General features: G+C 32.7%; 2 protein-coding genes and 1 long non-coding RNA gene across 3 annotated transcripts in view; 1 reads left to right on the top strand and 2 right to left on the bottom strand.

Moving 5' to 3' along the window:
* LOC148277368 (gonadotropin-releasing hormone receptor-like) overlaps positions 1-25,729 on the bottom strand; it is a gene marked incomplete at its 3' end in the record, with an annotated part of 247,547 nt that overhangs the window by 12,497 nt on the left and 209,321 nt on the right. The window lies entirely within an intron of this gene.
* LOC148277370 (uncharacterized) lies at positions 12,734-15,511 on the top strand. Its single transcript, XM_088232955.1, has 2 exons — positions 12,734-13,231; positions 13,421-15,511. Exons 1-2 carry the CDS (start codon positions 13,028-13,030, stop codon positions 14,813-14,815), a joined length of 1,599 nt encoding a protein of 532 aa, XP_088089081.1. The 5' UTR covers positions 12,734-13,027; the 3' UTR covers positions 14,816-15,511.
* On the bottom strand, positions 15,839-17,492 carry LOC148277369 (uncharacterized). The gene is made up of 2 exons (XR_015823507.1): positions 16,935-17,492; positions 15,839-16,659 (listed from the first exon to the last, which is right to left on the bottom strand). It is a non-coding gene; the product is annotated as an uncharacterized LOC148277369 (long non-coding RNA).

The raw sequence follows: 25,729 nt of genomic DNA, 5'->3' as shown, positions 1-25,729 counted from the left end.
TCTTTTAAGTAACCAGATGTCAGCCTTTATAACTCTCTACGGGATTTAATTCCATCTATGACTATAGTTTGACGATAACTTTGTTTACATTTGTTTTATTTAACATAATTTGAATTATTACGTCTTCCGTGTTAAATATTTTTTGGTGTGTGCATGGGTGTCCTACTCCAATAATACAAGAAGGTCGACAGTATGTTTTGTACGGACTGCTTGTTAACGTAATAAAATAAACAATAAAAAACACTCACTTTGTGATATAATCTAAATATCATCGATAAATAGATAAAACTGTAATTTTTATGGTGTTAATATATCTTAATCTCTAAATTTTATTTATTTATTTATTCATATTTTACTCTTACAAACTGTAACCAATAATAAAAATACTGTGACCTCACTGGAACTTCCCGTGCCGAGGACACTTAACAATATACTTTTTTTGAAATGTTTTTACATTTAAGAATAAACAAAAAAGACTAACTTAATAAACAGAGATAATTAATAAAATATTCAGACTGTTTTAAAGACTAGGTAAATATGCACATCTATATTATTTATATTACAAAACCACAATGAAAATAACAAAAATCTAACATAAGCTATACACTTGTGGAGCGGTTGATTCAATATTGGTTTGGGCGAATGAGACAATCCATTTTACTTCTACCTAACTCCACTATCCATTTTTTTATAGCCTTTTTAAACATTTTCTCGTTACTCATTGACTGCCAGTTTCTTCGCCTTTTTCAGGTCTCCCCAAAGTCAGCAATCATTCTAGAGTAGGCATTCTGGTCCTGTGCCAACTGGAACAGCGCCTCAACCCCGCACACTTCCGTCCAGTCACGGGTGTTTCTCAGCCAGGACATCTGTCGCTTTCCAACTCCACGCTTTCCCTCGATCTTCCCCATCATGATTAGCTGTAGAAGCGCATATTTGCTTCCACGCATGATATGACCCAGATATGCGAGTTTTCTCTTTTTTATTGAGGACAGTAGTTCTTTTTCGGCACTGGCTCGTCTCAGCACCTCCACGTTGGTCACTAAATCTGTCTACGGAATTCTCAGCATTCTCCGGTGAAGCCACATTTCAAAAGCATTTAATTGGTTCATGAAGTTCACCTTGAGAGTTCATGTTTCAACCCCGTAAAGAATTATTGACCACACATAGCACTTGACCATCCTCTATCTCAGTTTAAAATTAAGACTATCACTGCAGAATAATGATTTCACACTATTGAATGCTGATCATGTTATCTCTATTCTGTATCTAATTTCCCTATCCGAATCCAGATCAGAAGTGATTTGACTGCCGAGATATTTAAAGTTAGTCACTCTCTCGATTGTTTGACCATTTATTTGCAATACGGCATTATTGTGAGGGTTTCGGCTAGACACCATCATCTTTGTTTTAGCCACATTGATGTTAAAGCCCATTACTCTACCAGCGTCGTCAATTTTACTAAGAAGTTCCTAAAGGACACATGCGTTGTCATCCAGTCAGTTTACGTAATAAAATAAACAATAAAAAACACTTACATTGTAATATACTCTAAATATCATCGATAAATATATTAGTTCTGCATTTTTTATGGTGTTAATATATCTTAATCCCTAAATACTATGTCTTTTGATGCAGATTTTATATCTCTTGAAAAAAAGCCAACTTTTTTTATCGGTTTGTTTACTGCTGTTAATTTTTAGCTGGTTGGGTGCGAACGATCTATCACAGACTAACTGAAGAGCCTTGAATAAATTTAGTTAACAATCCGATAGATATAAACTTTGAGTATGGGAATAATTAAAACTTACTTCATCTGTCAAGACACTAATGAAAACACAAACGCAGTAATAATACACAGCTAGTAAAGTTTTATTACCACTAAAATTGCAACACATTACGTAGTTTTATGAAGTTGAATTATCTCAGATTTTTATTATTTTACCAAGAACGCATTTCACAGTAAAGGTTTTGTGATCATAATAAATTTAACAGTATCAAAGGATTTTTGAATATAAAAGATGTGATTATCACACACTTTTCTAAGTTTTTGAAATGTTTTAATTTTAATGACAACATACTATATAAATTGAATAAATACAATAGCACAGCTTAAAGTGACACAACCAATAACAAAGCGTGCCTGTGAATTTGCCCTGACTTGCTGGAAAATTCGTGTTGATTTGGGGCATTTTCAATGCATTCATTACTATCGCATTATTAAATACATTAGTTAACAGGTGCCGTGGCGCAGTTGGTTAGACGGCCAACCGTGAAACTGGCGTCGCGGGTTCGATTCCCGCCAGTTGCAAGAAACAAATCCAAGAAATATTTTTGTCAAAGTACGTTTTTCATTCTTTTTCTTATTCTTAGAGGTGGAGGTCACTGCTATTCAACCTTCTGACGTCACTACGAGCTGTAAAAATCTATTGTGAATAGTTCTCGCCCTCCAAGCCTAGGTCTATAAAGAACCTGGCTACTGTCTGAAAGGCGAGAGTTTACATTTTGCTAAATCTCTTCCTCCAAGCCCAGGTCCGTAAAGTATCGGGCCATAAGTTAAAAGGCAAGCTCTTTAATATCCTCAGGTTTAACCAGTGGTTCCCCAAAGATGAGGCTCTTTTTATGATGTAAAGCATCACATTAACATAGAATGTGTATGTATGATTCCTCATCTGCACTGTAGAACCTACATCGAGAAGTTTTGGAAAGGTTCATTCTAGCGAGGTGTTTGTTTAATCTGCAGTGCCCTGTAAGAGCTTTAGTGATAACTCTCAGTTGGTTTCGGCTGAGTTTTATTAGGTCGAGGGCAAGCCTTTGCGAGCACCATTTTATCAGTTCCTCCGCTCTGCTTCCCAGCACACGACCTAAACTCGTTACGAGAAGAACATTTGGGCAACCCACAGTAAGGCTCAGGGCCTATTGGGGCTGTCTCAGCTCCCAGCCCTGCCAATTTATCAGTTGCCTCGTTACTGTCGATGTTTGAGTGTCCAGGTACCCAAATTAATGTCAAACTGTTACCGACACAATTAAGCGCCCGTAGACATTCCATTTTTTTACTACCTTCTTCCACATTTCCTGTATCATATTCTGGCAAGCCTCCAAATAGAGGGTTAGCGGGTTATTGCTTTAAATAAAATAAAATAAAATAAATATATTTATGTACTTAATAAAAAATGGTAAAATTGTGGCTTTGGTAAATATTTTATTTATTTTATTTTATTTTATTTATTTCGAATACAAACAGATGTACAGGTTAAATGAATATTTTAAAAAAATAAATATATAAAATGTATACATAGTAGAGCCTGCCATCCAATTATATGTATTCACTAAATAATACTGTAATAAAGCGACGACGGCTTGAAGTTTAAACTATATAAATAATAAATTTACTATATATTAAAATAAGATAAATATGGACAAAACAAGGAGATAGTGGAAAGGAAAAGAAGGAAATTGATAAGGAGTGGTAAAGGATGATTGAAGGAAAGTGAGAGTGGAAAATTGCATTTGATTTAATGATTAAACGAATTATGAATGAAGAGCATGAATCAAGCCTATTAATTCTCTTCTGTACATATTGTATGGAGTGTTAAATATATCAAGACTATCAAATTTTTTGTTAAATGTTTCACATATACGAGGGATTGTAGAATGTTTCAGATGATTAGTTTTAAATTTACGAATATAGAAAATATCAGAGAGTCTAGTTGGCCTGGAGGGGACACGGTAAGCAAGTAGATTAATGAGTTCCGGGGAATCGAATATAACTATCATTATTTTGTAAATTCTTCAGTCAGACTACACCGGCTCGGAAACAAATATGGAGATATTGATATGTTTCGTTTTCCAGGGTCCGTTATTAGATAAAAAAATTCTTACGGCGATAAAATCGGATAATATCGGGTTGTGGTCCCGTGGCTAGTGTTGCGGACTCACGGATCAGAAGCCCGAGGTTCGAACCTAACTTTACCCCAGTTTGATTTCCATTTTCTAATAGTGAATTATTTACAACTTGTTGGAAATGGCCATAAAATCGAAATATTTGGATAAAAAATAAGAACTCAAATACTTCTTTTTAAAAAAAAAAAACTAAACATAATTCGAATGCTGTATAAATCACTTTTTTTGCCTGTTATAATGTTAAGCTGTTATAATTTTTCAAACACATTAAATTATGTACCTACGAATTTTCATGTAGTATTTAATGTTTATTTGTGTATATCCGATGTAGTTCGAATAAAATCAATTAAATACTGATTATTGGATAAGTACCAACACGTGACTTATTATAATATCATGAAACGCTTAAATTATATTTTTTTACTACTACTACTACTACCATCACGCCATTTTCCCGTAGGGATAGGCAGAGAGAATGGAACGCTACACACGTCTATCCTGGCATACAATCCTAGCCTCTTCCACATTCATACATCTTGTCATACATGCCCTTCGGTTCTGTCTGCTTTTGACACGACTAGACTTAAGATTTGGTTTATCTGATCATGCCACGTCTTCCTTGGTCGTCCTCGTCTTACAGTGCCGTTCATTTTCGCCATATATACTTGTTTTACCATTCTTTCATCGTCCATTCGTTCTACGCGACCAAACCATCTCAGAGACCCTTTCTTAATCTTATCAATTATACTTGACTCAGATTTACACTCTCGCCTGATTTCATCATTCGTAACCCTGTCATACATTGATTCCCCACACATTCGTCCAAGAGATCGCATTTCAACCGCGTTCACTCGGCTTTCATCCTTCCTCTGCCAGTTCCATGTTTCACTTCCATACATAAGTGTTGGGACTAAAACTCCGTTGTGCACTGCTAGTTTAGCTTCGATTGACATATTTTTATTAGAAATTACTGTGCTTAGTGCTCCGTTCATTTTGTTGCCCGCATTCACTCTTCTCTCTCTTCATATTTTTTTACCTGCCAAGAAAAAGTTCTCTGGGCGTATATAATAAATAAAATAAAATATCAATATATTATAATACACCTTCATGAGTGTCAAAGATATTTTCAATATCTTCTTTAAGTCTTTTAGTATAAAATACATTTTAAGCATCAAATATATTTTGGGCATCTCCGAATGACTATGATTGCTTCCTGCAAGAGACGATTTCTATCTGATGAGATTTTTTTTAATTTTATTTTTATATTTATTGTATTTCATCATTTTGTGTTAATTTACAAACTTTTTATATGCTTATCTGTAGCAAGTTTATATATGTAGATAAAAATATAAAAAACTATGTGAATTTAAGTGACAGAAGTAAAATAAAATGATAAACAGTATTAGATACATGAACAAATGTGAAAATTGTTTGGGTAAAAGTTTATAATTATCAAGTAAAACTGGCTGATTTAATAAAAGAAACCGCTGTAAAACTAGAATTTTAAACAATCTGTCAGTCATAAAAATATCGCTAAAGGAATTAAGCTGTCAATGCCGAAATTTTGTTTTGTATTTTAAGCAATCAAGGTTTTTAAAATATGATAGCTGTCAAAATGATTTAATTCATTTAGTACATATGGCTGTCCTATATTTTTGGCATAATTCTTAAGCAAATAAATGTCAACGCAAAATTAAAACGAACGTTTGTTAAACCACGTTCTCGTAATAAATATTTGTCAAAAGTATAGTAAACAAACCAAATTATTTTAAAAAGGAATAAATAAAAAAATATGATAAGGAGAATTCAACAATTAATTTTCATAGTTCGAAATAAATTAATATTTAAAATTTTGGTTTAAAAATTAAGAAAACCCTATAATAGATTTAACTTAACCCTCTCAGTACTCAGAGTAAAAAAGTTTTATTTTGCATTAATAAATTGCATTATTTTAAAAAATGTTTTCAAAATTTTTTTTTAAGCTTACATAGTCAACAAAAAAAATATGCAGGTACTTTTGGAATGACATTGTGGCTCAGGGGGTGTAAAATAAAGGTACAGAGTACAAAATGCATATATTACTGTTTTATTTTATTTTTATAAAAAATGGTAAAAAGCGTATGAAATAAAAAAAAAAAGAATTTTTTTAATTTTTACACATTTATAAGTACGTACTTATATAAAAAAAATATTGTGATTTTTTTTTAAATTATAAAATAATTAAGAAAACGATCGTTTTTAAACACAAACGTCAGAACAAGCATGGGTTACCAACATATTTTTTTTTGTTGTTTTGTAAAGAATATACATTTGGCTAAATGCATGCAAAAATTGGGCAGATTGGATAAGAAAATAACGAGATATGATTATTTTTCTTCGTGTACCTGAGGAATGACGCTGGTACTGAGGGGTTAATTTAAAAAGTTGTTCTCTCCGTGATATACAAATCTAATTTCAATATGTTTGGTGTCGAATCACAATTTTAATTTTGTTCTGGTATGTCATACTTAGTAAAAACCAGCAAGTGGTAGAAATTATAAAGCATAGATGATCGAACACGGCCAGAGGAGAAATGTTACACGGTGCGTAATGTGATCACTTAAACCAGCTAATGATGGGTGGTTAGGCCAATAAACATTTAGACTTCCACATTCCCTTCTTCATGAGTGAAATATATACTTGTAAATTTTTATTTATTTAAAGTCCTGGTCTTTTATTATTTAGCCACTTAAGAAATGGTTAACAAACCTATCTTAACTGGAAATTATGGTTTTTGTACTAACCATGGTTTTACACTGTAAATGCACCGTAAGTATGCGGAGTATGTGGTTAGGTAACCTGTTTTCCATTAATGAAGCCTTTGGGGAAGAAATTTAGGGTTATTAAACACTTTATGTTATTTGGCCAATTTTCACACTAACTTTTGGATACAAAACATAATAAAAATGGAAAAAAACATCTCACTCAACCCCTTCGTATTTTTAAGAAATGATTTGAATTGATATAACTTTAAACGTCATATGACATATCTATAGACGGGATCTACATACGTTCAAGACGCACGGAAGGAGTGCCGTAATGTGTTTTAACGCTGCCCGGTTGAGTTTCGTAATTTGGGCGTCGATATTTACGAACAAGTTATATTCGCGAATATCAACAAAGCGTTTGTTTCTACTAAATATTTATTTTTGTCATGAAAAAGGCACTAAGTGGCTGTATATTATCTGTGACCGGGTTTATGAAATATACAGTTCTGTAAATATATGGAAGAGAACCAGAATCCTAAATGAATATTTTTTATTCAATGGCTACTGTCAGGAAAAAAAATCAAGTGGAGAAAAATCTGCCTTGTAGTGTAGTAATTGGCGCATTTGGCAGCCATGCTTGAAGTCCAGAGTGTAATTCCTGGGAAGGTTGATGTGAAACATTTGCATATTTTCTTTCTTGCATTTGCAAAAAAAAGTTTATTTGTATGTATATTACTGATTTCTATGGCTGTTAATTATATATGTAAATTCAATGTTCTTAAGTGTTCTTAATCAAATTTAGGTAATATTATATAAGTCAGTATTAAAATAAATTTCCATCAACAAGCCACAGAAAATAGCTTGGTGAGATTTTAGTCGCTCGTAGAAAAATAAATAGTATATAAAATGTCAAAAGTGTAAAAATGGATGTAATGTTAATTCAATTAAAAACAACTCTTTTTTCCTGAAATATCTTACTGTTCTTAAATTGGCACCCGAAGCGTGAGATTGTAAGTTTAACAAAGCAGTACCGTATGCACCATCGGGTTCAAATAATGGTTTGATGATGATGATAGAAACGCGAATATATATTTGTATATTTAAGTAATTACCTTTTGTCATAAAAATGAATAGGTAGTAATTGATAATATGGTTTTGACAAAAACACAAATACATGTAATACATTTACGAGTATTTCTTTGCACATTATCAAAAAAACAAGCGTTTGTTCAAATGATATATAATTTCTGAGGATTCCTTTGATTATAACGAGAAGGAATAACCTTTGAACTTGGCTTCGTAAGCATAAACTTTTCCTTGATTTTATATTGCTTACCATTAAGCAATGAATGATTCGTTTCACAGCACAGAAACAAGTGATAAAGTTCAAAAAGTGACGAGAGTTTTACAGAAAAGTAAAAAAAAACAAAGCTTTCTTGTATTTTAAACAACACGTTAAAAATAGGACGTTGTTATGAAAAATATAAAGCAGACAAAAGTAAATGTATGGTTCACAAATAATGAGTAGTTTTTATTACCATTTCTATTGAAGCATTTTATGAAATATTTAACTTTGAAGTAATAAAACTAACGATAAAACAAAGAATTATAATAAAACTTGGAATGCGATACCAATTTTAAAAACACCATGACTGAAACTAATCAAATGTAGGAAAAAAGGCGTATATTTTAATATGGCACCAAAGGTTTATAAGCTTATTAATATTATAAGCTTTGAATAAAGCTTAGTTGAATGTTGAGATTTAGTTGAATTTAAGGAAGAGTTATAAGAATTGAAATAAATGTAATGTTTTAATATGTACCATAAAGTTGTGACTTAAATTATGTGCTAAGTCAAATTAAATAAATATTTTTTTGTAGTACTTTTTTTTTGGGTTAACATGTTAATGTAGCGAGAGTCCCGAAGGAGAGATGAGTACGAATCGAAACCGGTAGGTCTATGCCCTGTAAATGCCAAGACTTCCACATGAACTTCTCCAAAATAATTTCCATCTCTGTTGTAATTTGTTATTCTTAATGACTCCCTAGGGGGTGAAATCTAGTCTTTTGTCAACAAACATTTGGACAAACTCAAAATATTGTAGTCAAATATGCTGGTTGCTAAATTGTACCGGTCGGTGCGTTTGCCTATTATGCCTGAGGTCCTGGGTTGGATTCTCGGCATGGTTGACGTCAACTAAATGGGCGGTTTATCACTGCAATGTTCCATAGTACCTAGACTGGCGCTCTATGCTGTGGTCCCTCAGAAGTAGGTACCGCCAACCGTCAGGCATAGCCTACGAACGCGACAGGTTGGCAACCCAGAGGATCAGTGACGTAGGTCGGCCTATAAAAGTACCGACGCAATGATTGCTCGCCCTTCTCTTTACCTCTGTTACCCGCCACCTACTACCAGGATTAACGATCGTAGTCTTCCGAGATTATTGTTAACTGCGACGATATCAGTATAAAACTTAAATTCATTGTTTCATTCTGTTATTTAAATATTCATTAATATATCTCATTAATTTTATTGTATTTAATTTTTGCTGAATTAAAAAGTGTTCAAATATCATGTAAGTACGACTTCTTTTATTTATAATATTTGAAGCAACCTTTTGAAGAGTAAAGTGAGCACCACGCGTGAGATGTTTGATGTAGGACTTCCGCTGACTTCTTTGACCATGCTTTAGCCTGCAGAGCAGGTATAAGGACATCTCCGCGTAGCGTTGGCACACTGGCCGACATACCTGCAAAGACAGAATAGAGTCGACGAACTGGGTGTCCAACAAAACTTTTGATCCCAACAATAGGACTCTCCCACAAAGCGTTAGCGATATATTATATTTTGCCCACTGCTAACAATCCACCGGTAAAGTCGTAATAACACACCGTAATAACAAACCATCCGCTTATAAAGTCGCTCACACGGAAAAAAACCATTATGTGATTATCACTAAGTTAGCTACAGTTTACAGCGATACAACGGGCTGTAGGTACTCAGGTTGAGAAAGGCGTTGCAAGCGCAAACCAAAATCGCATGTTACACGCGTTTGTTGTCCAACCAATCCAAAAATTTAAAACGCGACTCTTCTATGCAATAGTACGAAAGGGCATCTCTAAGCAAAAGCAAATTTTTTCTTTATGGTCCGGATGTATTAAAAATATGGTGTTGTATGTAAACAGACTACAAAGACAGCAAAATAAAATATTAAAGTTAGTATATGACCTTCCCTATCTAACAGCAACTAAAGAACTTTTTGAACAAACTAAACAATCAAACGTAACTGAACTTTTTAAACTAGAATCTTTAAAATTTATTCATAAATTAGCCACTGATGTAATTGTAGACGAAGAATTAAAACTTGAAAAAAATTGTAGTAAACATGAACACAATACGAGAATATCAGAGAAATATCATATACAATCTTTTAAAACGAGAAAAGGACAATCGAGACTTATAAACCATGGACTGAAATTATACAATAAACTACCAGACAAAACTAAACAAAAGACTCAGACAACCTTTACAAAAGGTGTTAAAAATATTATTATTAACAGTAGAATGTGAATTTTAAAAGTGAAAACATTTTGTTAAATGTATGTAACCCGTAAGGGTTTATCAATAAAATTTAAATAAAAAAAAATAAAAAAATAGAATCAGAATAGTAATGACTTGATGGTGCGAAAAAAATGGTTATTGTAGAGATTGAGTGTTATACAAAGAAATACGTCTTATAGCTAGGGTGGTCTAAATCTGATTACGGTTCGAGTGATTTCTTTCAGTTTCCTGCCGGTGCCAACGTTTTACGTGGCTCTGCTCACTCTCACTTCACGACTGGCACCGAAGCGACATCTCTTGAGCAGTAAGTGTCATTCCAATCATTAGAATTTGTTCTGCGTACTGTCAGGGTTTTTGAAAATACCGGTGTACTGAGAACTCTTTACAACTCCTTGGTGCAAAGTGGACTCGAGAGTGGCTCGATGATTTGGCGCCATATAAATTGAAGTACTCTCTTATGGTAGAGAAAATCTAAAAGAAGTTTCTGAGATATCTCCACGTGAGACAAAGTGGGTATTATCCTTGGTTGATCTGTTCCATGTATCTGAAGGGGTTTCCCGGAGTAAGATTCTCCTTCTACTTTGACAAGAGTCTTTTTCATGTATTTTTTTCTTTTTATGATATGTACGTCTTGAATTTTAGTTTGTTGTGCATTTTTTTAAAATTTGATTAACTGAATTAAATTTAATTACTTCACTACAAGAATCCTGGACGAGTGCTTTAAATTCCATGGCTACTCTCAGATAAAAATCCCGAATAAGAAAATTGAGTGGAAATAATTCCACCTCCTAGTGTAGTGGTTGATGTGTTCGTCTACAATACTTGAGGTCCCAGATTCGATTCCTGGGATGGTCAACAAAAAATATTGATTCAAAAAGTGCATCGAGACAGGAATATTGAATGTAATATTTTAAGGCGTAAGACTGATCAGCTTACATTCATGAAATAGATGATTAAAATACGCTACATTTAGTTACCCGATGCAGATTCCTATGCACCATCGGGTGCGGAGAGAAATTTTGAGAAAAATGACGTGTCAGAGCTACAGGACGTAAACCTGACTAGACAGGACGTACAGGAGTTGGCAGAGACCTGCAGAATATTTGTGGATGTCGTACGCGCTAACCGCGGACATGGAATAATAATAATAATGGTGACGAAGGTTGATTGGGTCTGTCTGGTGTATTTCAACTATAATATTTATCACGTTCATGACACGTGATCTGTGAAAATATCTCGCATAATTTTTACCTAGACATTTTCCGTTTCCCGGGTTTAAGTAAGTTATATCCACTGATGTTGGCGCAAAGGTTATTTGAGAAACAAGAGTTATCCATTTGTTTACGTCACATCAATTTAGTTAATACATGAAATAGAGCAAAATCATCCATCATATAGAAAGCACCATTAAATTTTTACCAGGAAAAGTTTTAAAAAAAAGACTCAGTTTCATTTTATTTTTTTTACTTATTTCTTAAGTTAGCTTATATTATAATTAGTACATATACGAAAATTAGCACTTACTTAAATTACGAATCATCTTACAGAAAACAAAACGTTTCTTTTAAAATTCATTTTAACTCTTTTCATTCTTCATACATTCAGGCATCTCTTTTGCGTGACAAGAAATTAGTATTTGTTCCATCTGCCAATCTGTAGCACTAACTATGCACAACACTCTTTCTCATATCGTTCTTGCTCTGACTATAATGCTTTTTTTCGTCTGTAGATATATTTTACATGCCACTTAATTTATTTGAAAATAAATTAAGTCTCCTTATTTCTGGCTGCGATACGATCCCACTAACTATTTAATGATGCTCACACTTACACACATCTGAACACTTACTCCTACACTAATACACATAAACACACATCTACACTTTCTCTGATACAAATACACATAAACACACCCTTTTGTTGTAACACAATATAATAATATGTATCATTCTTATTTAGAAACTTTGCTGGTCTGTCTTTAAACTGTATTTTTTTAAATGTTACTATATCATTGTCGACTGTTTGTTTCCATAAAATAAATAAATAAATCTTTTCGTACATTTTTAAATCCATAAAATAATGCAGTTTTGGGATTCTGTTTTTTTTTAAATGGCAGCCTTATTCTATCAGATTTTCTGGTAATATACTTCATCATCATCATCATTCCTTTTACGCACTTAATGGTGCATAGGGAACTGCATCGGTGCACTTATCGCAGTGTGTCTTGATCATTTACATGAAGGTAACATGATCAGTTTTACGCTTCAGGTGCTATGAAATATTCTAGTGCGAAACCACCTTTAAAATAAATATTTCATATCAACCAAGTCGGGAATCGAACCCGAGACCTCTTGTATGGTAGGCAAACGCGATGAGTATTACACCACGAGGCCAATATAATTCCAAAAAATATTATTGAATAAAAATTATCTGATTGATGAATTATTTGAACATTCAATTTAAAAAAAAAATATATAAAAACAAGCGTACTATAATGAGTTTTTTTATTATTAGTATCCAATAGGCAATGTGCACGAATTTTTTTTTTTCTTCCAAAAAAATCAGCAAAAAATTAGAAAACTTACGCAGTAATTTTTTTTTTTTTTGAGCCCATAATTACCTCGTTATTAGGATTTACATTTTGAATTTTTAAAATCTGTCCCAAACGCTCCGCTTCCCGGGTTTTTGAGCTGTGACGTCATTGACCGCGATTGGGTTTGACAGTTCGACATTCGAGTACGCGCCGTCGTTGTAGTAGGAAGACCGGCTGTTAATAATACGTTATTGTTTTACTTTCGAAGTGTTTTTTTCCATCGTCATGGCTAAAATAGTCAACTATAAGTACTGCATTGTACCTAAATGCAAAAATACGACTATTACTACTCCTGAGAAAATATTTATCAACGTGCCGAAAATCGAGGCAATACGAAAAAAATGGTGTCATGCCATGAAAAGATGTTCGAAGAAAAATAAAGATTTAGCAGTAAAGTCCACTTGTTATTGCTGTGAAGACCATTTTAATGTAAGTACTTATATTATTTTTTACCTAGCCAATTATTATATATTTACTCACACACACGAAAGTGATTAAATTAACCTTAGTTTTAACATCCCTAACATGTCATTTTATAACTTATTGTCTGACAAAATTAGTGCCATCGTGTACTAAGTTCTTATAATGAAAATAATGTTTGATGTTTTTCTTTCACAGCTGCAAGAGGATATGGAAAATTATACATTTTTCAAAATGATGGGAAGTCGCATGCAGATGAAGAAAAATGTTGTCCCTAGCAAATTTGACTGCCAGAAGAACAAATTACCTGCGGCAAAGAAGACAGGTGAAAAAAGGGCCAGGATAAAATTATTGAACGAGTTACTCACACCAATAAAAGTCCCAGCTTTGTGTGAACCCAATGTTGACGGAGGCCAAGACCCCCCTCCGATTGCCGGGCCAGGAATAATGACGCTGTGTGAACCTCCAGAATATCTTGACAAGGCTGTACAAGTCAATAAAACTTGTAATGTGAGAAGCAAGGGTACATCAACAGTAATTTTGGGAAAGACGAGTACTGCTTGTTCTCCGATGAAATCAATGTCACCCACTTCGACTGAACGCATTTGCGTCAAGAAAAATCCCGAGCCAAATGAATGGGTTGAGTCAACTGACTCGGATTCAGATTTTGTCCCCTCTCTAGAAGACAGTAGTGCCTATGATGGGACAGAAGTGGATGAGTCTGAATTGAATATGACAATGAGGAACTCATTTTTCCTCCTCATAGAGAAAGAGCCAAGGATATTTTTAGGAATTCCACATGATATGTATCATGTAATTTCGCTGATTGCATCAAAGATACCCGCAAGTACATTGGATGTACTCGTGACATTAAAAAAAAACCGCTTGGATGATTCTAACACTGTCCTTGGTCTCCACTTTGGGATTTCCCATTCGACAGTAAGTAGGATATTCTCTAAAACAGTTGTCCTTCTTGCAGCTATCTGTCAAGATCTTATTATTTGGCCAAGTTCTGATAAAATAAGACGTCATCTTCCGATATCTTTCAGAGCGAGGTATGCAAACGTGCAATCGATCATAGACTGTTTGGAGCTACAGATCGAAAAACCTTCAAACCCTATCCACCAGGCATTAACCTGGTCAGAGTATAAAGGGTGTAATACTCTAAAATATTTGATTTCGTGCACGCCAGATGGTCTGATAAATTACATTTCATGCGGCTATGGAGGGAGGGCATCAGACTGCATCATTATCGAAAACTGTGGATACTTGGACCTTTTGAAACCCGGAATGGCTGTTATGGCTGACCGAGGTTTTAAAAATATTTCCCATTTACTAGAGATGGAGGGATGCTCATTGATCCGTCCGCCAAGTGTATTTGCCAATACGAAAAGCAGTCGTAAAGAGGTTCAGCAATCAAAACGAATAGCTGCCTTGCGCATTCATGTGGAGCGCGTTATAAGCAGAGTTAGAGAGTTTCACATGCTGAGAATGGGCTCAACATTAGACCATCATCATATGGCAATAGCCGATTATTTGGTTATAATAGCATGCGGCATTATCAATCTGCAAGGCCTTCTAATAAAAATATAAATACTGTTTTTGTACATGGTAATCTTGTAATGCTTGTGTGTTTTCTTTTCTTAAATTTTATTTTGTGTGCTGCTTACCTTCAGTAATGTTCATCTTTCCTTTTCTTTAGTAAATTTTGATGTGTGTTATGTTACCTTTGGTAATGTTGATGTGTTCCCTTTCTTGAATATAAATTACTTTTCTGTACAATTTTTTTTATATGTGTAATGTGATTACCTTCGGTAATGTTCATATATTTCCCTTTCTCAATGAATTTTAATATGTTTAATGTTACCTTCGGTAATGTTGATGTGTTCCCTTTCTTAAATAAAAATTACCTTTCTCTCAAATTTTTTTATGTGTGTAATGATTATCTTTGGTAATGTTCATATATTTCCCTTTCTCAATTAATTTTAATCTGTGTAATGTTACCTTTGGCAATGTTGATGTGTTCTCTTTCTTAAATATAAATGACTTTTCTTTCAAAAATGTGTGTAATGATTTAATTACCTTCGGTTGATGTTCACGTTTTCTTTTCTTAAATAAAAGTGACCATTATTGAATAAATATTAATTTGTGTTATGATTACCTTCAGCAATGTTCGCGGTGTATTTTCTTTGTTTTCAATAATAATATATAAATTACTCTCTTTGCAATTTACCTGTATAAAATGTTAAAAAAGGTTTTGTCAAATAAAAATATGGAAGCATTATATATTAAAATGTTTTTTATTATTATTTAATCATGTTAAAGTACATATCTACCTCATCTCCCTAGACAAATTTTATTTAAGCAATAAAATGTTAAGCAACTATATTTTTTATTCAAATACATTCAAAAGTGATCGCTCGGGCTGCATTTAGTGATGTATGAAAGAAATCTTTTATTACAAACTTAAAATCTTAATTTTTTAAAAATAGCTTCAGACCAAAACATTTCACACTTTTCCATCAACTGTTCACAACTAATTTGGTCATAGTCTACATATGTAATACTGATTTCTTTGGTTTTCTCAAAATCCGGCTTGGCAACACAATAAATTCCTTTCTTTTTTTTTGAAAAGTGCATTTGCATTTGAATTTGAGCCATATATTTCTGACTTGGCTTGTTGTCCGCTGTAAAATAAGTTTTAAATGTAGTATCGCTATTTGGACATTTTATTTCTATGATAAAATCATCTCCCAATGCGTCGGGTGAGGCTCCTAAATATGGATGATCGCCACAAAGAATAAGGCCACACTTTTTTAACGTGGTCTTGAGTATTTTTTCTACTTCTCGCAAAACATCATCTTCTAGAAGTCTACCTCGCTGTAAAAAAATATTATCAGGCACTTTAGCACCAAGAATGCTTTCTACGAGAGAGCCTTCCAATGTCTGACAATTTGACGCTTCGTAGGCCTTAGATGCCGTTATGCGGCCATACCTTAAGTTGTGCCATAAGGGACAGTCTGCTTGCCCGAGAGTTTCTTTCGCTGCTTTATTACATAAAGCAGCACCCATCCTGCTTTGGCAATAATTAAAAAAACCTTTTGATGTTGACCCAATATTCTCCGAGAAGAACGTGCACGCCATGCTATGAATGGATAAATTTTCCAATTCTGTCGGTTTAACGTAGTACTTAACTAGTTGGACATCTCTTCAACCCAACTCGATGCTTCTTTCAACTACACATTTTAAAAAGGATCTATCACTTTCCGGCAAACTGGTCCTTGCCTTTCCTAAATCCTTTGCTTTGATGAACTTCAAGGATGTCCCGATGGCAGACATTTTTGAGCGCTTCCAGTAGCACTCTATAGACGTCTTCGGGGGATCTTCGCTTCTTCGATGTAGCCATGACAACATACTAATGGCATGTTTGCAACCACCTAAAATGACAACAATGAAGTATAAATAAGGAGGCAATGAATAAGACATGCTGACTCTGTCAAACATTATGAGAGGTGAGCCAAATATATATAAAATATTAATGGCAATATCCTCATAAGCCATTAATCAACAAATGAAATAGATTTATTAAATTTATTATGATGTACAAAGTAAGTATGAAATAAAAAGGGTATTTTATATTATAACCAGCTCATCGTTGAGACTTAAGATATATATGCTTAAAAGCCCAACAGTATGAATATATATTACAAACCTTCTGACGCTGGACAATCTTCACACTTGCATGACTCTATAACTTGCTCTGTTTCATTGCACGTTAAAACAACCGAATATGCTTTGAAGCGCACCCGATGTTCAGGAGTTACACGAGCCTTCACTATACAAATATCGCCCACTCATTTTACTTGGACATATCCAATGGCACTATCTCCATAATTTGCTCTGCATGACCTGAAAAAATCGTCAAGTACTTTAGTATAACTACGGTGGTATTGGGGAGTGTTTTTATTCATATCATCAATGAACATAAACATTTATGTTAAAAATGCACTTAAGTATGGTACGATTACTAAAATTATCATGACAATATGGATACTGACATCCCTAAAACAACCTACTGAATCAACTCGGCATATAAATAATATTTATGAGTACCTAGGTAAACAATACGTTCCTTCGTCATAATAATGACAACTCATATTTAAGGTTAAGTATGAAAAGCAAAGAGTGAAATTCAAGATTTAAAGCAGAAAAAACCCGTAGTTGGGACAACTGATGAAAACTAATACTATTAATACCACATATAATACTATTTTACTTAATAAACATACCTTGAAGCTTTTATTCCTTTTATTTCGGCACTTAAGCTAGGGTTTCCTAGGACAGCGGTGCCCGTATCTTAACGGCCGTAGTGAACGGTGATGCGGTATACAGCAGTTGTAACGGGGACTAGAGAGTGGTTTCCTAGGAAAACAGTGTTATCAACACCATTTAACACCGTTTTCCTAGAAAATCATTTTCTAGTCACTGTTACAACGGCTGTCCACCGCATCACCGTTCACTACGGCCGTTAAGATACGGGCACCGCTGTCCTAGGAAACCCTAGCTTTATAAAGTCCGTGTTTGAAAAAAATGCAGCCATCATGAAAGCATCTATTTTTGGTAAATTATCCGACTGTGCTTTCACAAAACCGATTTCCGACATAATAAATAGATATTATATATCTTTCTTAACCTTTTTATAGTTAAATATAACCGTTCCACTAAATTGTTCACAGGAAACAACACATAAACAAACCGCACGCAAAGCCACCCACAGATTATTACGGTACGTCTAGTTGTTACTTGTCACGATCGCGGCCTGTGACGTCACAAAGTGAACAGCCAATCACAGCGCGTTTATGAATTTTTTGAATTCATACTAATTAAAATTGCAATTTAATGATATAAAACGAATTCAAATAGAATTTTAACTGTGATATTCGGCGTAACCAAAAATCATTTATTCTAAATCAGTCATTGAAACCAAATTCTGGGTAGGCTGCACATTCCCTATTAAGTTCGTCTCACCTTTTTTCCATTTTATTATATCTACTTTTCTTTAGCACTATCCTCATGGCTTTATTATGAAGTACTTCTAATTTGATCATAACTTTTAGTTCAAAGTACTAAGAAAAAAAAATATATAAAATCAGCATTATCAATATTTTGGAAAATTCCAAATACTTAAAAATGCTTCATCCAGCATGACTGCGTTTAATTATAATGAAAAAGTTTTTTTTACGTATCTCATTAAGTTAAGTTAAGGATTATTTATGAAGATTTTTCAAAAATTATTTATTTTAACCAAATCTAACCGAACCTAAATTCACAAAAGAAATAAAAGTTGTATTAAAATGAAATTGTATTAAATAGAGGGTTAGTGACGTTTAACCCATTCGTTGAACGTTTATTCTACGAACGGCCTAGCTATTCAGTTGAATACCGGCATTTAATGAGCTCCCTAGCCGCTCAGTTAAGTGGCTGATTTAACTATTTGGCGGCGACATATATATGTAGATATTTAATAAAATGTATAAATTGCTGCCATAAAAAAAACCAAAAATAACGCATTTCTACCAGTGCTACCATATGAAGAGTAAATCGATAGAAAATAAATTACATGCAGTCACAAACATGGCCCGGGAAACAGAATAGGAAATTGAAATAATTAGAAAATATTAACGTCAATAATATAAAAATATTAGAATAGAAATTGTACATCGTTTAAAACATAATCCAGAAAACAGAATAGCAAATTTCAATATTAAGAAAAAAGCGCGTTAATAATATATAAATATTGAAATAGAAATAATACGTACTTACAAACCTTATCCACTACAGTAAATGTGAAGAAAATTACGTTTGATTGAATAGAAAATAAGACAAATATATAATTTTGATAAAAATAAGAAATATATGAAATATAAAGTATAATTTAAAGAACCAATAAGGTAAGGATAATGATTTATTAAATTTATGTAAAATATTATGGAAATATTTTAATTATACGCCTTGATTTATTTTGTATTCTTTATTTAATGTATAATTTATAGAATCAATAAGGTAAGGATCATTATTTATTAATTTAGAAATATTTTCAACAATGTTTTGAGTATGTCCAAATGCTTGCAGACTAGCAGGATTTTCTCCCTAGGGAGTTGTTTATGTTTAAATTTGTTGCAACAGAGAGGGAAAACATTTTTGAGAAGGGAATATGGGAGTCTAAGCATTAACAGGGCTTATGACCTGTCTTACATAGGCAGAATGGTGAATGTTACACAGTGTGTAAAGTGGTCAGGTCATAAGCCCTGTAAATGCCTAGACTCCCATATTCCCTTCTCAACATTTTTTTTTCCTCTCTGTTGTAACAAATTTAAATATGAACAACTCCCTGGGGAGAAAATCTAGCCAGTCTGCAAGCATTTGTACATATTAAAAACATTGTTGAATTAACAACCTGGTAAAAGAAGAAGTATACAAGATTGGAAAATTGTTTTCAGGCGTTGCTTAGTAGGTGAATTGTTTCAGCCGGATGAATCTCACCCGCATGATAAAGGTTTCATCTCATTTACTTCACAAAAGTCAACAGATAAAAGAATTGAGGAAATGTGGATGTTAAAACATGGGCAGAATGGTGAATGTTACACAGTGTGTAAAGTGGCCGCTTAAACTAAATAAATTAATATAAGGTAATAAATTGTCTTTGTCCGCATCCTCCTCTCCGTTGCTCTCTATCCCCGAACAAATATAAGTTTTATAGTGTGAAGATCTTTTAATATAATTATGTATCCCCGTACTGCGGGCCAACTGTTTGTGACACCTGATTTTTATAATCCGAATAATTTCTATCAACTTATATGTTATTTTTATTTATATATTATGTAGGTGCATATAATATGCATTTGTGTGTTCGTTTTGAATCAACGTTCGCGTATTGTCAAACCTTATTTTATTGTTGTCATTATTTCGTATTTACTGTATTTTGTGGTTACCTACTGTATTGTATAGGACTCGTCGCACATTATTCATTTGATGTGAATCAGTTAAATTTAAAAATAAAATGCTTTTTTTTTTCAGAATACGGTTTTGAAATTTAACACACTTTAAAAAAAAATACAATTTATGTCATTTCGTCATTTGAATTTTAACAAAAAGGTTTCTAACTTTTTACTAAGCTCTTTACTGTACCATTTTGAATATAATTTACAAGTTTTAAACAATTATTTTTTTATACTTACGCACCCACACACACGCACCCTCTCTCTCATTAATTCCCACACGCACATGTATCCTCTGCCTTATTCATTAACGCATACACACATTCAAATACACATAAATACAAACGTCACACAAATACAATTACTAAACTTCTTTTCTTATATTTTATGTGTCATTATATTTACAGTGGATTTTTTTAATTGGCTTTAGTATTGTTAAGATTTTTTAACTAATTTTGTTTATGTAATAGCTGTAAAAATCCCAAATAAAATAAAATAAAAATAAATAAAATAAACCAGCCAAAGATAGGTCATAAGCCCTGTTAATGCCTAGACTCCAATATTCCCTTCTTAAAAATGTTTTTCCTCTCTGTTGCATCAAATTTAAATAGAAATATTTTAATTATACGCCTTGCTTTAACTATCGCATATGTTTAATTTTAAAGTTGTGAAGACTGGAAATAGCTTCAAACTACGCATTCAGATACATATATAAAGAAGGCGAAACGCATAAACTCAAAAATAACTCGTCTGCAACCGACTAGTTTACGCTGTCTAAAGAAAGCTTATTTGCGAATAAAAGAAGCTGTTTTATGTTTCCTAAAATACTTAGTTTATAACAAATTTATGTTTTATAATTTCCCTATCAGCACCCACTAGTGCATAGGCCTTGCATTTGTACTTTAATTGCAGCAAATCTGGATCATTTTTGTAACATGGAAAGAACGGTGAACAGTCTCACGCATCAGATTTCAGACCAGAAACAATAAAATATTGTTAACTTAAAATAATTCAAACATAATAATAATGATGTGGGTTAACTCTATCTCTCCGGTGGTGTTTACCGAGTACACATTGCATCTGATAATTTTAATACCTCCATAAAAACAATAAATTAAAATAATCAATAAAAGCAAGATTAATATATTACAACAGGGATGAAGAACATTTAAGAGAGGGTAATATATAAGTCTAGGCATTTACAGGGCTTATGACCTGCCACTTTACACACTGTGTAACATTCACCATTCTTCCCATATTTGAACATCTATATTCCTTCAATTCTTTCATCTGCTGATGTTTGTGAAGTTAAAGAACCTTTATTTATGCGGGTGAGATTCATCCAACTGAATTATCATCTACATACTAGGCAGCGCCTGAAAATGTTGCTTTTTCAATTTCTATACTTCTTCATGGACCAGGTGGATTTATCAACAATATTTTGAGTTTGTTCAAATTTTTGTAGACAAGAACTGGATTCAACTCCCTGGGGAGCTGTTTATATTAACATATTTCAACAGAGATGAAGAACATTTAAGATAAGGTAATATAGAAGTCTAGGCATCTACAGGGCTTATGACCTGTCACTGGCTGGTTTAAGTTGCCACTTTACACACTGTGTAACATTCGAATTAGTTGGATAAGTAATAGTAATATTTTAGAAATTACTAAGTTAAACATTTACGTATCGGTGAAAATATTTTTTTATTAAATAATTAATACTCATAGGGAACAAAAAAGCATTTTAATAAAAATTGTAGATAAATCATTAATACAATGATGACACGGTAATGATGTTCGAATCTTGGATGAAAGCAAAACAAAAATGTTAAAAAGGTATCCGATGCGTAAAATATTTGTTGGACAATAAATTAATTCAACTTAAATATTTAAAAAAAACAAATTCATTCGCTTCAGTATCACAAAAAAAACAGAACCTGCGTATACCTAACTTTGTGGAAATGTGAAAATTTAGAACAAGTAAATTTAATAAAATACTTAGAGGTCATAAACGATTCTAAACTAAGCCGGAAAGATCAAATTACAGAAATATCCAAGCAAATAGAAATCAGCATTCATTTATAAAAGCCTAAGAAATATCTTGAATGCTCAGCTTATGAGGCAAATTTACTTTGCTTTTTACCAGAGCACACTATCATATTGCAATTTAGCTCGGGGAGGTTGCTCTCGTTTAATCCTCGAACCAGGGAAAACAGCACAAAAATGGATCATGAAGATCATTCTGAAAAACCCCTCTAGGTATCCAACAGAAGATCTGTTCGCCGAGTTAAAGATATTGGATGTTAGACAATTGTTTGTGAGGTGCCTGCTACTAAAATTTTATGATAAATTAAGTGAGGTCAAAAGAACCCAGCAAAATATAAACACTCGTTCAGCAACACAGACTAACTGTATTGTCCCCTTTGTATGAACCACCTTTGGTAAAAAAACAATATAATGTAATTGCTCCAAAAATGTTCAATGATTTATTACCAAATATATAAGACTCAAAATGTAAAAAAAATAAAAAAATAACTGTATGTATAAATAGTGAAGCGAGAGATTTTTTTGAAAAATATATGTTTATAAGAAAACGCATTACTTTATTAATATTAATTGGTACACCTGTTATTTATATTTTTGGGTATTTCATTGATCTATATTTGTTTTTTTTATTATAAATTATACTGTATTATTTATGTTTGAGTAACATGTATTCTTGGCACATATATATACATTATATTTGTATAATAACGATTTTTAATTTCTTTCATTTGATTAGCTAGGCATTTATAATTAAGTAGTTATAGTTTTTTTTATGTTATTGTTTTATTAGTATAGGACTACTAATGCTCAAAAATTAAAAAAATCTCCATCTTAGAACGGGCTGAGCCATAATAGATGGATACTTTCATAAACAGAGAACACTTCGTTTTCATTTTATATTAATGAGTTTTATATAGATTCTCTGTTATTAAATATGTATACTAATTTTATGCAATAAATTTATAAAATGTATTTTAAAAAAATGGAAAATTAACCAATGTGTCACATGTTACGGAGTATGAAGTAAAAGAGTAACCGAATATATAATTGTTTCAAACACTTTTTACTTTTCCCTCTTGATTAAACAGGCATATTCGGAAACGAGAGAGACAATTTCATGCGTCACACGCGCGAACAGCAAAGTTGGCAGTACTTCTGCCAGACGCCAGCTAGTAGCTAATAGTTTTTTCATGTTTTCGACAATAAGTTTTAAATGTTATTACTTTCGACTTCAACTGTAAATAATTGCGTATACATATAATATTTTTTTGATTTAAAATATCTTATTTTTGGCATGAATGTGTAATGACTACACAGCACCATAACGCACGGATGTTTTTGAGACAGTAAGAAAAGGGTTAAATAAATTTCAAATAATGAACCATTGAAATATGCAGATACCACAGGTTTTATGTTGAAGGCATAATTTAATTATCAAAATAACAGCAGACAGGATTAAGGAAAACAAAAAAAATATCAGAGCTAACCGTTGTTTTATATACGTATAATGTGTATTTTATTTTTAAATTTTGTATACGCTTATGAAGCCTATTAAAAAAAACACTATATTTTTTTACAAAATAAATATAAAAAGAAACAGATGTAAAGAATTCCAAATAATGAAAAAAACAGTATCGAAATACGTAAAAAAACAGTTAAAATTTAGAGCAATAAGGTTCGAAGTAATAGCTATTTGTTTTTTTTTTACACCACAATAGGCCAGGAGACCTAATTAAAAAATAAAAAAAATGACAAAAATCACAAAAAAAAATTGTGTTCTAACCGGGAATGAAAAATGAAACCTTCCGTGTGGGAGTCAAGCATCTTGACCAACACTCCACGGAGGCCGAAACAAATACAGTCATACAAAATTGGACAAAAAATACAAATAAATGACAAATAACTAAACAATTCTGGGTTTCACAAAAGAAAAATAATATAAAAACAACATACAGTTGACCAGGAGCAAAAGGAAATGGAATAAAAATAATGGGATGAGAAATTAAGGAAGGATGAGAGATATTCGTTTCTTTGGATGAAAGACCTCGGCCATTTTCTGTACATTCCTCCTTGAATTCGAATAACATAATGCCAAAAGTCCGCATGATTTTTGCAAAGAGGTATCTTTGTTGTGTCACACCGAGAGTATACATACCAGTTTGTATTTTGGTAAATTATATTAACCTTGCCAGGAGAATGGCAGTGGCCGAGAATGGGTTTAAGCTTCGTTCTTCTTTTACGGTTTCTAACATCAAGATTTTATATAAAAGTGAAGTTAAGCATTATTTATTTATTTTATTATCTTTTTTAAAAATAACAAGGCGGTTTTTTATTTTGATGTCTTCTGGTTATATCACACATCGTCGGGTCAACGCTGAAGTCGCGAATGTGCATAAACGTCATTTTTAGATATTGAGATTTGAAGTTTAGAACTGGTGTCATTAATTGATTTATCTTGTTACTAAACAAGATTCATGTAGTTAAATATCTTAAAATTGTATTTTTTAAGAAGATTTATTGAAAATTCTTTTTTATAACATTGTTGATTTTGGCATTGCAAGATTTGTTGGAAATGCATTATTTGATTTTTTTGTGGAATTTTCGTATGGTTTAAATGTTTTTTAAAAATTATTATTGTTTTATTTTATTAAAATTGAAATTATTGAATAATTAAATCAATTATACATATTGAAAGATTATGTAATTTTAATAAGATTTTTTTTTCTAAAAAAAAGAAAGCATAAAGAATTTGCGTGCGCTTGTGAATGTGCGAACGCTTGTGTTCCCAATCTTCTTATATGGCGCAGAAACGTAGATACTTAAAATACGCAAGCAGGAGAAAATAATTGTCCTTCGAAATGTGGTGTTGGCGTCGAATGCTGAGAACACCATGAACAGCTAGAAGAATAAATATCTTCATACTGGAAGAACTCAATGTAAAAGTTCGCCTATCGGCCATATGCTGCCAACATATTCTGCGGTTCTTCGGACATATAGCTAGACGTGACCAAGAAAATCTGGAGAAAATAATCATCACGGGCAGTGTGCCAGGACGAAGAAGCAGAGGCAGAGCTGCAGCTCGATGGATCGACCAGGTGAAAACGTCACGTCACGGGCGACCCTATATGGAGCTGTGGAGAGGGCGCAGAGCCGTGAAGGGTACAGATAACATTCAGTCAGAAGCACGGGTATTGCGAATTTACCATATTCGCCATTTTACAAATTAAGCCAATAAGTTAAAACGTATTAAATGCCAAAGTCTCGAAAGAAATATTCACGAATTTGGCATGACATAGATGGGTACTTACTCAGTTAGATGAAATGGTAGTTGGTCAGATCTCGGTCCTGTTACACAATTTCAAATTCGCTATTTTGGTACTGTGTGCATCGTTTAATTTGAGGGTATATTTTACTCAAAACTGTCAAAAATGCAAATTTGCAACTTTTGCATTAGCACGAAAAT

The sequence above is a fragment of the Micrasema longulum genome, unplaced genomic scaffold (assembly GCF_059751315.1).
Source record: "Micrasema longulum isolate JH-2025_06_02 unplaced genomic scaffold, ASM5975131v1 h1tg001043l, whole genome shotgun sequence".
Classification (NCBI taxonomy): Eukaryota; Metazoa; Arthropoda; class Insecta; order Trichoptera; family Brachycentridae; genus Micrasema; species Micrasema longulum.
Note: the sequence above shows the minus strand (reverse complement) of the source record. Positions and strands in the feature narration are given on the sequence as shown.